This window comes from Eublepharis macularius, chromosome 13 (genome assembly GCF_028583425.1).
Source record: "Eublepharis macularius isolate TG4126 chromosome 13, MPM_Emac_v1.0, whole genome shotgun sequence".
NCBI classification, from domain to species: domain Eukaryota; kingdom Metazoa; phylum Chordata; class Lepidosauria; order Squamata; family Eublepharidae; genus Eublepharis; species Eublepharis macularius.
The window spans coordinates 20,293,918-20,309,206 of NC_072802.1; the positions used below are offsets into that span (position 1 = coordinate 20,293,918).

The 15,289-nt window shown below is 43.9% G+C and overlaps 1 protein-coding gene across 1 annotated transcript in view; it reads left to right on the forward strand.

Moving 5' to 3' along the window:
• Positions 1-15,289, forward strand: part of LOC129341262 (connector enhancer of kinase suppressor of ras 2-like) — a 531,721-nt gene that overhangs the window by 267,140 nt on the left and 249,292 nt on the right. The window contains exon 6 of the mRNA XM_054996377.1: positions 12,177-12,296. Within this exon, the coding sequence (XP_054852352.1) occupies positions 12,177-12,296 (120 nt within the window). The remainder of the gene's footprint in view (positions 1-12,176; positions 12,297-15,289) is intronic.

Genomic DNA, 15,289 nt, shown 5'->3' on the forward strand with positions numbered 1-15,289 from the left:
AGAAAATGGCTTCTTTGGAGGGTAGAGTCTATTGCATTATACCGCATGGATGCCCCTCCCCTCCTCAAACCCCGCCCTCTCCAGGCTCCACTCACAAAATCTCTAGGAATTTTCCAACCCAGAGCTGGCAACCCAAGATGAAGCTGCAAACATCATTTTCTCTCTCTCTCTCTCTCTACTCCACCCAAATTACCCAAATTAGTTTTGGGTATTAGCATACTTTCTGGTGTTCTGGTCTTGGGAATCCCCTTTAAAGTTAGCAACCTGGGCAGAAATTGGGGGAGGGCCTTTGTGATGGAGCAGACACTTTACATGCAGCCGGATTGAGGTTCAAGACCTGGTGTGTCTCCAGCTTCTCCAGTTGTGGGTCTCCAGTGGTAGGTTCTGTGAAAGACCTTGCTTGGCCTGAGATCATGAGGAGCCCCTGCCAAATGAGAAGAAAATGCTGAGCAAAGTCACTGATGTTCCAACTCGGTATTAGGCAGCTTTGTACATTCACAGGAATTCCCTTTGAAATGCTCTTTTCAACCCCCTACTTTGAAAAACTTTTGCTGCTGTTGGCAAAGAGTTTATAGTGCATCATTAATTGTTCAGGCTCTGCTTTCTATGGGAAATGTATTTTTCACGAAATTGCTGAATAGATTATAAATCAATATTGATTGCCAAGTAGCTGCAAAGGAGCTGTTTAACCATTTGGCTATTTATAGTATGATTTAAAAAAAAAAACAGTGCTAATGCATCATGTTAATTATTACAGCTTTGCATATCAGTGGCTCACCGTGGAACTAAGTTTCTTGATCGATTATGCTAAAAGTGGTTTTTAGCAATCTTTCAGGGCTAGACTTTCATCAGTTAATGACAACTGGGGCATAACTTTTTTGAACTAGGCCAGTGGTAATGGGTTTCTTTTAAAATGCTGGCCTCTACTCTCCAGCAGGCTAAATATGTCATGGAATAACAGGATGACCAAACTGGTGTTTCTGTTATTGTAAAATTATCTGGGTTTTTTCCCTGTGGATCATGGCCAGCCTGCCATTTGCAAGGGAGACAGCAGAAGACATCTGAACAGTGGTGTTCAGAACTGAAGGCCATGGCCATTTCCACACACGTTGAATAATGCACTTTCAATGCACTTTCGCAATCCTTTTGAAGTGGATTTTTTGTTCCACACATGGGCTGATTCCGCACACATTGGATAATGCACTTTCAATGCACTTTATCAATTGTTTGAGGTGCATTTTTTGTTCCGCACATAAAAAAACCCATTCCAAATGATCTATAATGAGGATTGGAAGTGCATTATCCAACGTCTGCGGAATCACTCTGGAAAATCAGTTTCAAATGTTCACTAAAGTGTATTGAAAGTGGATTATCCAACTTTCAATACGCTTTAGTGAACGTTTGGAACTGCTTTTCCATGTGTGGAACAAAAAATCCACTTCCAAAGGATTGCGGAAGTGCATTGAAAGTGCATTATTCAACGTGTGTGAAAATGGCCCAAGAGAAACTTCCCCAGTCCATATCTTCCTGGCTGAGTCTCCCTCTGCAGTTTAGGCTCAGTTTGTAATTGGTTTGTCTCTGGCACCAGACTGCCACAGCTGTCCCCTTCCATATCCTGCTGAAATTTACCCGATGGCAGCAACAAAGGATAAGAAGAGTAGCATTAATTAAGCAGCAGTGTAGTCATCCAGACCTTCTTGGTCCTTATTTAAGGCCCTATAAAGGTTGAGAAACTACATTTCACAGGAGTCAGCAAAAGCCCTCAGTGGGTTCAGCGAGAAACTGCAGCGATAGCGACAGTCTTTTATTACTAAGGCTTTTCAAGTGAGCTGTTCTTCCTCATTCAGCTGGCAACTTTAATGCTCTAGTTTCTTTTAGTGAAGCTTATGAAAAGCAAAATGTAAAGCCATGAAATTCTGAAATTCCTTTCTCTTGACGAGCCTCGTTGAGTTTTAGCTTGGATCACTCTGGCACAAAAGACATTCTCAGAAATACAGTATAGTCGGTACTCCAAATGGGCCAGTTTATGGGCCTGATGGGAACTGAGCCTAATCCGAAGCCCACTCAGAACTGAGTTTGGGGAAACATTCCCATTGCTAGTTCTGAACCTTCCTGCGGAAATGTTAGCACCTAAAATATCACTAGACTTGTGTAAGTCTTTTGGCATTAAACCCCCAGCAAAACTCCAGTGCGAATATAGAACAGAATCCTTGAACAAATCATTTATTCCAGAGTAGACCACATTAAAACTTGATGGGGCTATTCCAGGGGAGGAGATATTCATGACTGCAGTCAGGGCTTTTTTTCCACAGGAACGTGGTGGAACGGAGTTCCAGCATCTCTTGAAAATAGCCACATGGCCGGTGGCCCTGCCTCCTGATCTCCAGACAGAGGGGAGTTTAGATTGCCCTCTGTACTGCTGGAGCGGCACTGGAGCGGCACGGAGGACAATCTAAACTCCCCTCTGTCGGAAGATCAGGGGGCGGGGCCACCGGCCATGTCACCATTTTTGCCAAGGGTGATTTAAACTTTAAAGAACTCTCCCCTTGTTCCAGCTGACCCAAAGTGACGTCATTGTGCAGTCCTGAGTTCCACCACTGAGTTCCACCACCTCTTTTCCAGAAAAAAGCCCTGACCGCAGTGTTGCAGTTTTCACCTTTTCTAAGCCTCTACTAAAAGAAACTGGAGCATTGAAATTCCTAGCTAAATGTGGATGAGCATTTAATTAGAAAAGCCCTCACAAAACATGTTCTCTTTCTTTTTAGTGTGCAGTTTCTCACTGAACCCACCAAGGACCCTCAATAAAAAAGCGGTACTGCTGGATTTCTCTCTTCTTGGGCAATAGAGCCCTGTTAATGACATTCCAAGTTCACAGAAGCTGGGGCATAGCTCTTGCTTAACAAACTGATTCCGAGTCAACTGTATGAGGCTGGAGCCATTTTAATTCCCGTTAACAAAACTATCATTTGCAAAACGCTGCTCTGCTCCGCGCTGCCAATAGTTGAACTCCACTTAACTCCAATCACGTTTGAGTCACCAATTGCAATCATCATCTGCAAATGCAAAAATCACAATAATAATAATAGGTTTTTCCCCCGGAGTTCTAAATTGGTTCACATTAATGGATGTGCATTCTTGCATCACCCCTTGGGAATTAGTGTGGGAAAGGACGGAGGGTGGAAGCAGCAGTCCTCTTGGGCTACTGTGCCATGTTTACAGATTTGAGTTGCTTTTGAAAACAATCATATTTATATTCTGTGTGCCCCGCCTCTGCGCACTTTTTTCCTACAATGGGCATTCTCCGCTGAATTGATTGCTGGAGTCAGGAAGCAGGATATTGTTTTGTGAATTACATTCCCATTTTTAAAACTTCTAGTCGGTTTCAGCAATCAGGGACAATCACCCTCAGGGTGATTCTGCTTTCACACAGGTTAGATAATGCACTTTCAATGTACTTTAGCAATGCTTGCAACTGGATCTTCCTGTCAGAAAATTAAGTTGCAAATGGTTGCAGAAGTGTATGGAAAGTGCATCAAAGTATATTACCCAACGTGTGTGAAAGCAGCCGTTGTTAAAACCATCAGCCAACAGCAGCTGCTGGATTTGGCATTTTGTCTAATGAATGCCCTCCATGGAATGCAAAATAGGTTACATGCACATGTGCCTATCTCTGTGCGAATTACATATAGAATTTGTAATTTCTGCTTCTCTGGTTCTTGCAAGCTTGACAGCATCTGGCTGTTGTAAGCTAGGAAAATTCTTAGTTTGAGCCCAGTATTTTTAAATCTTGAATTTGCTGCTCAGCACTGGTAAGGCTGCTTTTGAAGTACCATTTAGCGCCCAGTTCTTAATTAGGGATAGCTGTTAGGGTTCCCAACTCCGGGTTAGGAAATTCCTGGATATTTGGAGTGGGTGGAGCCTGGGGTGGGTGGGGTTTAGGGAGGGAAGGGAGCTCAGTGTGGCAGAGTGTCACAGAGGTCACCCCCCCAAGGCAGCCATTTTCTTCAGGGAATCTGATCTCTGTTGTCTGGAAATCCCTTGTAATTCTGGGAAATCTCCCGAAACTACTTGGAGGTTAGCAACCATAATGGATATGAACCTTTAAGGGCACTGCTGCTGAAATTCAAGGTTCTCTCTCCTCAGACCACTCTTGCTCAGAAATTTGATTTTCTAATGCCCTACCAGAACTACCTGATGTCCTGACCTGGATAGTCCAGGCAAGCCCAATCTCATCAGATTGCAGAAGCTAAACAGCGTCAACTTTGATTAGTAATTAAATGGAAGACCACTAAGGAAGAGCAGAGTTGCTATGCAGAAGCAGCCAATAGCAAATCATCTCTGTTGGTCTTTTGCTTGAAAGCACCAGCAGAGGTCACCATAAAACGGCTACGACTTGATGGCACTTTCCACCATTACTATTTGATAGTGGCATTTAATAGCTTTTACTATGGAGAGCTGCAAACCAGGACTGGCACCATGAGCCAGCATGGTTTGGCAGCTGCCAGGGCCCACTTCTGACCCATAATTGAAGAGGAAAGCTTGAAAGTGTGCGCTGTGCTCCTTTCTTCTAGATCCTCCTTTGGGAGAAAATGAGCAAATAACCACAGAGGCTGATGTTGTGGGGGGGGGGGGGGGCGTCTCCAGGCCTAATTCCCATTTTTGGCTGGAAGGGATACCTGCCCCCTCCACCCCTGCTTTGGCCCCTGAGAAGCCTATTCAGGCTACATGTCCAAAAGCAGCCCTGAATCTAAGGGTTCATGTAGTAATTCCACTAATTCCAAATTTGATTCAAGCAATACAAAGTCTCTATATTCACCACAAGAATTTTGGATCTCACCTGCACTGGACGTTCCGTGCTTTCCAGGTTCCCAGGGGCCTGATTCAGACTGGGGCTACGATACCTGGGAAAATGGGCTTCAGCCTTCCTCTGTGCCATTTTCCTGACTAGAAATGGCCCAGAGGAAACCACTTTTCTCTCTGTTGGAAAACTTGCATATCATGATGGCTACTCCATGAATTTATCTAACCTCCCTTTGAAGTCAGCTAAATTAGCAGTCATCCCTCCACCCTGTGTTAGTGAATTCCACAAGCTGATTTAGAAGGTTGTAATAGGAATTAGGAACATGCCATGATCTACTCTTGCCTATCGCTGTTAAGAAACTCTCTTGGTAATCTGGCAGATCCTCTTGCAGTTTTCTTTAGCCAGATGGTGGCTTACAGTCTAAATCCCTGTCTCATACCTCCTTGACTTTTCAGCTTCAGGATCTATTGCCTTCTTCTGTCCCAAATCTGAAAAGTTAGGGTGTTAAATCTAAATGCAAAGATGCAGCGGTGAAGATGCATCTGTAGAAACCTATTTTCATTGGTTGGTTGGTTGGTTGGTTGGTTGGTTGGTTGGTTGGTTGGTTGGTTGGTTGGTTGGTTGGTTGGTTGGTTGGTTGGTTGGTTGGTTGGTTGGTTGGTTGGTTGGTTGGTTGGTGTGGGCACTGAAAGAGGTTAAATGGGTACAGCTTTTAACATGGATCTAACACAGGAGCTGGAAGTTGCCTGGAAGCCTGGCCAAACGTAATTTGTGAACCTGACCTCAGTACAACTCAAAATATGGTTATGCTTAATCCCGGGCTCTTTGAGTGTTGCCCGAGGGTGCTGTCATTTTGATGGCCCCTTGTCAAAATGAGCCTGTGGCTACTAGGAAGGGTTAGAATAAGCCATTTGTCAACATGCTAATGAGATGCTGCTTGTTATCGCCGGCACCTCTGACCCTGCTGGAACAGCAGAACAAAAATACCCAGTGGTGAGCTCAATGTGATACTTGGGTGGGTACCAGCTTGGCTCAAACTGAATTCAGACAAAGTTCTTTCGGCCAATAATTAGTTCTTTCCCATAAACAGTATTCCAACTTCCATCTCTAGTGTAGTCAACTAATTATTGGCTGGAAGAAGACTGTTCTCGAAACGAGCCTAAGGAGACGGGGCGGGCAAAGCTCGTAGCGATCAGGGTGGAAATGCTGCCTCTGCTCTTCCCCTGCAGGAGAACAAGCGGCTTCCATTAATGACAGATTGAAAGATTTGAGTGTGCTCCACTGTAGGCACCTTGGATACCAAAGGAATAGGAAAATATATGACAGTTTGGTGTAAGGGACTTTGTTATTGAACTGGACTATTCTGGTTATTACACTGAGACATAAAACTAGTTATTGTTAACCGTTGTTTGATTGCAACCTTTTTGTGTGCCTCCTTGAGCTTTGGCTCGCTACTCTTGACTTGATCCTAGAGGAGGTTTCCCCCTAGGTTTTGGAAATAGTCACATGGCCAGTGGCCCCGACCCCGATCTCCAGACAGAGGGGAGTTTTGATTGCCCTCTACACTGCTGGAGCGGCACGGAGGGCAATCTAAGCTCCCCTCTTTCTGGAGATCAGGGGGCAGGGCCACTGGCGATGTGACCATTTTCAAGAGGTGCTGGAACTCCGTTCCACCGCATTCCTGCTGAAAAAAAGCCCTGCTTGGAGGAACTATAGGTGAGAAAAGTGCTTGGTGACCCACAATCTTTAGGTGGGAAGGACTTATCAGGTCCCTGAACAGCCCAGATTGGGAAGGTGGGTGAGGAAGATCAGAAGGGTGTGAATGAGGTAAACTTAGGAACTCTGGGAAGACCTCTTTTGTCTTAAATCTTTGCACATCTGTGGGGTGTGGGGCAGCTCATCAGTCTTGCCTACAATTCTGGTAGTTTTCCAACTCGAGCTGAAGTTGACAACTGTTCTGCCTAGCCTGGCAGTGTTTCTGTGCTTGAAGCCCAAGAGGAAAAGAGTTTATGATATTGCCATATTTATACACTTCCTTTTTAGTGTGAGGGAGGGTTTGGCTGCTAGCAATACCTAGATTTATGTTTAAGGTAGTTTCCATGTAAAATCAAACCATGCATAAAAGGATTAATAAAAGCCAGGAGAAAGGGCATAAGAAATAATGTGAAAGCATTCAAGTCAGAATCAAGCTACACACTAAAGCAACACAAATATCCAATGGCCCTTAAGTCAGTAACAGCACAGTTCAATAGGAGCAACAGCTCAAACCAACACATTAGTAAAAGAATCACAGCTAAATGGATGAACTGACTCTAGATATCAAATACTCCTATCAGTTAGGCCCAATCATGTATGCAAGTCATCACTTGATGTTGCAGTCATCAAGTGATGACTCAGTTCCTGGATCCAACATTACTACTAGAGAAGCAAGTTAATGCAGCTGCCAAAAAAAAAAATGCTTTCTTCTAACTCAGTCTAGCCTGGAAGATGGCCCCCTACCTGGATATGTCCAACCTGGCCACCTACGTCCATCCCAGACTACTGTAATGCTCTCTATATAAGGCTTCCCTCAAAGTCCATTTGGAGACTCCATTTGGTGAAGAATGAAACAGCTCAGCTGTTCCATCAGGAATAAGATGGAGCATGCATATTACTACCATTCTGCAGTCACTCCCCTGGTTGCCCATCCATTATCAGGCTCAATTTAAGGTAGTTGCTATCCCATATAAAGCCTTTTATGGGCTTGGACCCTCATATCTGTGGGATTGCCTCTCCCCTATGCTCCACCATGACAACATCACTCATTTCAGCAGGACTGTCTACAGGTGCCACCCTGCAAGTGGGTAAAATCCCCTGTACATTCTCCGCTGCGGCCCTCACCTTTGGAATGGTCTGCCCGTTGAGGTCGGGAAGGCTTTGGCCCTCCTGGCCTTCTTCAAACTATGCAAAACTGAATTATTCAAGAGGGCTTTTTGCACAGAAAATAGGTGTGTACTGTAACAAAAGATTCAGAAAGAAGTTTGGGGTAAAGGTTTTTGACTATACCATTGTATCATTGCTTATATTTTTTGTTGCTGTAAGTAGGTTACTACTAAGTAATTTTTGCATTGTTTAATGTGTCATGTTAATACTTACGCTTTGTGTCACCACTGGTTTTGATCTCTGGTTGGTCCCATATGAGTAAAATGAGTACCCAGTTTCCTGGGGGTAAAGTGTAGATGACTGGGGAAGGCAATGGCAAACCACCCCGTAAAAGGTCTGCCAAGAAAACATCGTGATGCGACTTCCCCCCTTGGGTCAGTAATGACTTGGTGCTTGCACCTTTACCTTTTGATCTTACTGCAGTGTCTGTTGGATGTCCCATCCTGTTGAATGTATTGACTTTTCTGTGTAATTCATCTTGAGTCCCAGCGAGAAAGGTGGAGTACAAATAACTTAAATGTTTTAAAAAAACCCAATAAACCTCATAAATAGGGAAGTTGAAAAACCATTTAAATTAGCATACTTCTTGATAAAACCATTTAAATTAGCATCCTTGTTGCTGAAACCATTTACATTAGCATACTTGTTGCAAGGACGGCTGACTTAGGAGAATTTGAGTTTTTTTCTTTCTTTCTGTTGCAGACTTTGCATGGAATTATATATCACCCATAGGGGAAAGGGGAAATACAGACACTGTGCAGAATTGCATAAGCAAGGCACACCCACACAATCCTCAATTAACTATTTGTGTTTAGTGCTTTATGTTTCTTTGTTTAGTGGCTAAACATCTGGCAGGGGCAATTTTGCTGATGAGACAGCATTGCGATGTATCAGAAAAGAAAAAATGGTATTTAGTTTTTTTTTAATGTTGTCATGTGAACAATATCATACATCAAGTTGTTGCATAGAATTCAAATCGGTACCCTTTTCTCTTGTGCGTTGCACAGTCAATCAAGCTAGACTGCTAGACAGTAAAACCAGCAGCGATTTCCAGATCAGCAAATACACCTGGGCCCAGAAAAAGGGAGGTAACTATTTCTTGAGTATGTGGCTGCTGAGACAGTCCTGTTTTGAATGACAGTGGAAGGTTAAGTATTACACAAGCCATGGTGCAAAACCCAGCAGATTCACACAGACAGGTGAGAATATTTTCCCCTTGCTAATGTTGTTAACATCAGAATGGAGTGGAATATGAAAGGAATGGAGCAGAGCTAGAATAAAGTCTGGTACCCCCATTGAGCCTCAGTGATAAAGTCCAGTGCACTTTGGAGGGTGGTATGGGATATGACAATCCCATTCAAAAACTGTGAATGTGCATGATGGTGCAGAAGGAATAATCCCATGCAGCCAGCTAAACATGAAGTTATGCGCATAGATGTGCCGAAATGTTCATCCCACTCGTGCACCATTGGACTGATGTATCAAAGCAGGATATGTTGAAAAAAATTCCAAGAAGAACAACATCCATGTTTAACTTACGAGCATGAGAGTCCGGTGGTGCTAGTCAAACACAGAAGCAGTTAGGCATTTGGCTGGCAGCTGAGGCTCATTGCTTCTGATGTTGCTCAGAGATATTCATAGTTGTGTGTTTAGTTTCAAGGTGGACACTTGAAGGGCAAGTTATGTGAGAGTTAACAGGCATCAGGCAGGAAGCTGTAAGTAATAGCGAAACAGAGTACTGTTATACTCCCCTCCCCCTCCCCAAGCAGCAGAACAGTTTTGTAGGCTTCCTTTACAGTAGAAAACCTTGAAGATTTGTGGTACTTTCGTCATGGTTTTTCCAAATGTATTGGGTGAACCAAAATGACAGAGTACAGGGCTGATTCCGCACACGTTGGATAATGCACTGTCAATGCACATTATCAATCGTTTGAGGTGGATTTTTTGTTCCGCACACGAAAAAAACCCATTCCAAATGATCTAGAAAGAGGATTGGAAGTGCATTATCCAACGTGTGCAGAATCAGCCCAGAACTCAGCACACGAGCAAGTAGTGTGACTGCACACAGCAAAGTCAGCCCAGGCCTCCTAAGTTGATGCAATCTCTCCGGAGGCATCTGTGTGTGGGCATGAAAACACAATACCCCAGAAGCAGCAGCTACTGCCTTGAGAACATGCCCATCCCATAGTGTTTGCTTCTGCTGCCACCCTCTTACTTCCATTGTGCCTGTGCAAAAGTAGAGTCGTAGCAACAATTGCAGTATCCCCCCCGCCCCGGGTCCAAGAACCCCCTTGCCCCTTCACTTTCATTTCCCTGCCAAGCTGCCCTGTAGCTACTACAGCAGGGCAAGTGGGAAAAGGCTTTTAAAGGGCCAAAATGGGGAGGGGAATGGTGCACACAGCAGATAATATTCCCGTGCTATTTTGAAAGGAGAGCTTAGCTGTGTCTCCTCCCCATGATGGCAATGGGGAGGAGTGCCAGATAGATGTTTCACCTGCATCCACCCCACAGTTCGCCCTGTGACTGGTATGAAAGCAGGTTCGGTTTTGATCTAGTTTAAAAGGAACCCTACAGGTTGTGCTTAGGCTGTGGGTATTCCATTTGCGGCTTCTTGCATTCCACACAGTGAAAATTCCCTCTGTGGAAATAGCCACTCTGTCTCCCCTTTCTGTATGGGAACATCTTGGCAACTCTGCCACTTGGTTTCAAATCCATTCCTTTTTTTATCAAAAGAGACATTTGAAGTTAAGAGGGGCAGGAAGGGAGGTTCTGCAGAATTTCAGAATTTCACTCCGCAGATGCTCAGAGGCATCCAGTGCCTTTCCAGACCTTCCCAACCTCCTGTTAGAGCACCACCGCCTGATGTGTAGCATCAAATGAACCCTGCCAGAGGTGAAATTACAAAAGAATGCACAGAGGTGTAAAAGAAAACTACAAAGAGATATCAAAGTGAAATTCTTCTTTTGAAAGAGAATAAGAGGAAACAGTGGCTATATCTTAAAAAGAAATTCTACTCCCCATAACAATGCTGATGCATTCTCAGTCTGAGCCCTGGCTGAATATAGACTAGATTCCAATTGTTATGTCTCTTCTGGAACATTATAGTACATGAGCGCACACACGCTATACACACTTGGGTGGGGTGAGATTTGCAGCACAGCAGTCCTAATGGAACTGCGACAGGGATATGTTATATGATTAGTGTTGGTATTCAGGGGAATCTTATAACCTTCATTCAGAGCTAAACTACAAGAGACGAATTACATGAGGATGCTCACATGAAAGGAGTTGCAATGTTTGCTGGGCAGTTGAGTTTTAAAAGACAGATCGGAAAGCTCTGTCAATTTTCCCTCTCTACAGAGCCGCAAAAATCGGTCCTCAGAGGGTTTGTTTATTTCCTCTTTGCCTCCTAGAAGGGGAGGTGAAACTGACAGAGCCTTCAGAAGGCAAAGAAGAAATTAACAAACCCTCTGAGGAGCCATCTTTTCTAGCTCTGTAGAGAGGGGAAATTGACAAAGCCTTCCGATCTGTCTTTTAAAACTCAGCTTCCCCTCTAACATTGCGACTCCCTTCATATGCACGCCCTTGTGTAATTCATCTCTTGTTGTTTAGCTCTAAATCCAACTCTACCAAATGATTTGAGTCAGGGTCCATACAGGGCTGCAAAGGTGCTGGGATCCCTGCTGGGATATCCCAGGCAGGTCTGGATCATCTGTGTGATACAGGTTTGCTTACTTTTTGTACTCTACCTGCAGGTTGTCAAATGCAATAGCTGTCAACAGATTCATACTGTGTCTTTTTAATTTCTGTATAAGTGGAAGACTTTGCCTTTAGGGCTAACAGAGAAAGGAGGCAGGTGAGAAGAGGCTGGTTTTTATTTTTAAATCATCTAGCCTTGTGAGTCTACGTTGTTTAAGAGAATTATCTATTCCAACATATTTATATAAATTTTCTTGGGTGAAGCTTTTCAGTACAAAAGGGGCTTGTATATTTTCTTGGGCTGGTGTTCTGGGCCACAGAAATCTCTCCTTCCATAAAATATTTGTTTCAGTGAGTGTGGGGGGGGGGGGGAGATACTCATGCTGAATCCGTCATTTCTTCCTCTGCTGAGGCTAATAGCTGAAGGCAGAGGGTTTTGTTTATATGCTGCCTTTCCTGCCCCCCTTTTCTTTTGGGGAAATAGCTAAGCCTCCCCTTCTTTCATTCATGGACCTAATCCAAATCCCCCTCCGCCTGCTTCTGAACATTAAAAAACCTATACATTAGAAAATCTGTCCTCTTGTGTAATGTGTAGTTTGACCCTGAAAACCATAATGTAGCTATTTTCCCCCCAAGCAGATTAAAATCAATGGTCCTACATTGGTACCGATAAACAATGTTTTAGCATGAATAATTTAATACTTGTATCAAAGAGCTTATAGTGATTTCTCTCTTTTCCCCTCCCTTCCTGCAGTGTAAAACGCTCTCTGGAATCTGTGACCACATCATCTCCCTCTCATCCGACTCTTTGGTCTCACAATCAGCTCACCTTGAAGTTGTTCACCTTACCAGCATCATGCCTAGTGAAGGTTTGGTAAGTAAGAGCACATTGGGGAGAAACACAGAGAACATATAATACTCAGCCTGACTTCTCCCCAGTTCTGCCATCCTATTCACAGGCTATGAAGTTAGGGGGGATTTTGGAGATTGGGGGGCTTGCAAACAGGGGCAAAAGATTGCCCCATCAGGGCAGTCCATGGCTGCAAACCTCTAGTTAGGTATCTATCAACCTATTACATTTTTATAGCACTCTTCCTCTAGAGAGCTCATGCAGCATTCTGGGTTCAACCTCCTCCTGTTTAAAAAAAACCTGTGAAGCAGAGTAAGATGATTGGTCCATAGTTATCAATGAGCTTTTTCATTGAGTGCTGATTAGAAGCGGGCATGAACTGAAATATGGACCTAAGTTTGTCATGAACTGGGCCGGTTTGTGGTTCGCGAACCCATGGTTTGTAGGAGCTCATTTCTCACGAACCATGACAAATTTTAGCCCAGTTTGTTTGGTTCCTATTTTGATTCATCACTGCAGACAGCCTGGTGCGGATCAATCAGTTTCCTAGGCAATGGGAGGGGGGAGATGGGCTCTCTGCCGACCTTCTGTTGACCCGGAAGTGACATTTTCATGAACTGAACAAACTGGTTCATGAACTGGGGCAAGTTCATGAAAATTCATGGTTCGTGAAATCTGATGAACCACAAACCGCACGGTTCAGAATTATCCCAGTTCATACCCATCTCTACAGCTGCTATATACATACAGTCCTTATGGATACACTTTATGCATGGTGTTTTGCGGGACTGAAAAGCTAACTCAGAGGACATTTCTGAAGGTTCATAATCTATGTGGAAGACAACCCTGGGACAACATAACAGTCATAAACTGCTGCAAAAAAAAGCAATCTTGATGCAGTCATGTCTAGGATCTCAGCATCATTCTATTATTCTCTCTGTGTGTTTTACTGAAGAGCTCATCCACTCATGATATATTGGAAGTAGAGCAGCTTTGCTTTTTTGTGGTGTTTTTTTTTTTTTTGCAATGCATGAAGCTGTAAAGGAGGGGGAAGGAATGGAAGGAACTGGAATCACACATGCCAAATCCAGCAATAAAACCTAGCATTCTTAATGCATTGGTTCTACATCAGAAACAAGACTAGCTAATCAGAAATCCAAAATGCAGAGAGAAATTTCAGAAGCATTGTTAGTTGAAAGATTGCGTTACAGGAAAACTAGGGTGCAACAATTCTCACCCCTGAATAGGCTGAGGGTAGGTCAGCATCGCAAGTTGCAGTGTGCCATACTGCTTTCTGATTAATTTCTAGAATTTATGGCACATTCATCACAGTTTTTTAGTTATTCCCTTTTTCACAGAGAGAATGTAATCTTTGTTTTTAGAACAGAAGCCAGAAGCTGAAGTTTCAACTTCAGCAAGAGAGCCGTTAAACAGGAGAACAAAAAGGAATGCCAGAGGGGTGTACAGGGATTGGCAAGGGGCCTTTGCATGCAGGATGAGAGAACTTAGCCTGAAGACGAGGATTTACAGCCACCAAGTGTTATAAGTTAAATTCTCATGGCAGTACAGAACACTGCTTTAAAAACATCAATTGTTATGAGAAGCAAATGATGGATCTGGTTGGGGAGGGATGTGGTCACGTGGGTCCCTGTGATCTCAAAAAGAAGGCGAGGGAGTTATTCCCACTCTGCCCCCTTTCCTCCAAGACTCCTGGCTCTTTGACTAGACATAGCCACAGAACTCCTCCTTCCTCAGCCACCTTTTCCTCCAATTTCCACAAGAACTCCTTTCTTCTCCAGCCAATCACCATGTCTGGTCTCCCTTGCCTTGCTTATGAGAGTCATCTTCTGAACAGACAGAAGGGATGGGCCTGTGGCTCAATGGAAGGCCCTCTGCTTTGCATGCAGAAGGTCCCAGGTTCAATCCCTGGTATCTTCAGTTTAAAAGAACCAAGCACTGGGTGATGTGAGACCTCAGCCTGAGACTCTGGAGAGCCACTGCCAGTCTGAGCAGACAGTACTGTTTCTCTATAATATATATTTTTTAATGCCACCCTTTCTCCAAGGAGCTCAGGAAGCCCTGCCATAGTATTTAAGAACTAATCACTCTCTACTTCATGTAATATTTAATTAATTTATTTCATTGTGCCTATGCTGCCCCACAAAACGTGCTCAGGGCACTTTATAATCAGTGTACTGTCTCTCCCCATATGTATGCCAACTCTTGTCCTCCAGTTGCCACCATCTAGCTGTTCCCTGGCTTAAAAGAGCCCACCTGGCATCAACCAGAGCCCGTGCTTTTTCTATCTGAACTCCTACCCTATGGAATGGGCTCCCTGAGGAGCTGAGGGCTGCTTTATCTATAGAAGTTTTGAGGAGGCACTGGAGCTTTTAGTGGGGTTATTTGTGGTTTGATAGTACTTTACGTGTAATGGTGTAGTTTGGTGTAGTGGTTAAGAGCGCAGGACTCTAATCTGGAGAACCAGGTTTGATTCCCCACTCTTCCACCCGAGGCCAGCTGGGTGACCTTGGGTCAGAGCTCCCTCGACCCCACCCACCTCACAGGGTGTTTTGTTGTGGGGATAATAATAACATACTTTGTAAACTGCTCTAAGTGGCATTAAGTTGTCCTGAAGGGTGGTATATAAATCAAATGTTATTATGTTATTATTAAATTTGCAACTGTAAGGCTCCTTGATCCATGGTGAAATGGTGGATTATGAAAATTTTACTTAATAAATAAAATACAGTGTTGGATCCTGTGGAGTTTTCAGCATATGAGAGAGAGAACAAAAAGATCCCCTTTTGACCCATAAGGTTACACTGGGGTTTGTGGTACAGGCATGGACAAGAGCCATGTGGGGTGGAGACTACAGAGAGGAAGGGAATCTAGGGTTGCCAGAAGGCCTGGAGGAAATATGCCTTGTCCCTTTAGTCAAGGCTTAACATGGTAAACATCATCCCATTAAGCTTCTATGCAAGGTAAAAAGTATTTTTCTCAGGCCTGTTGGCAATTCT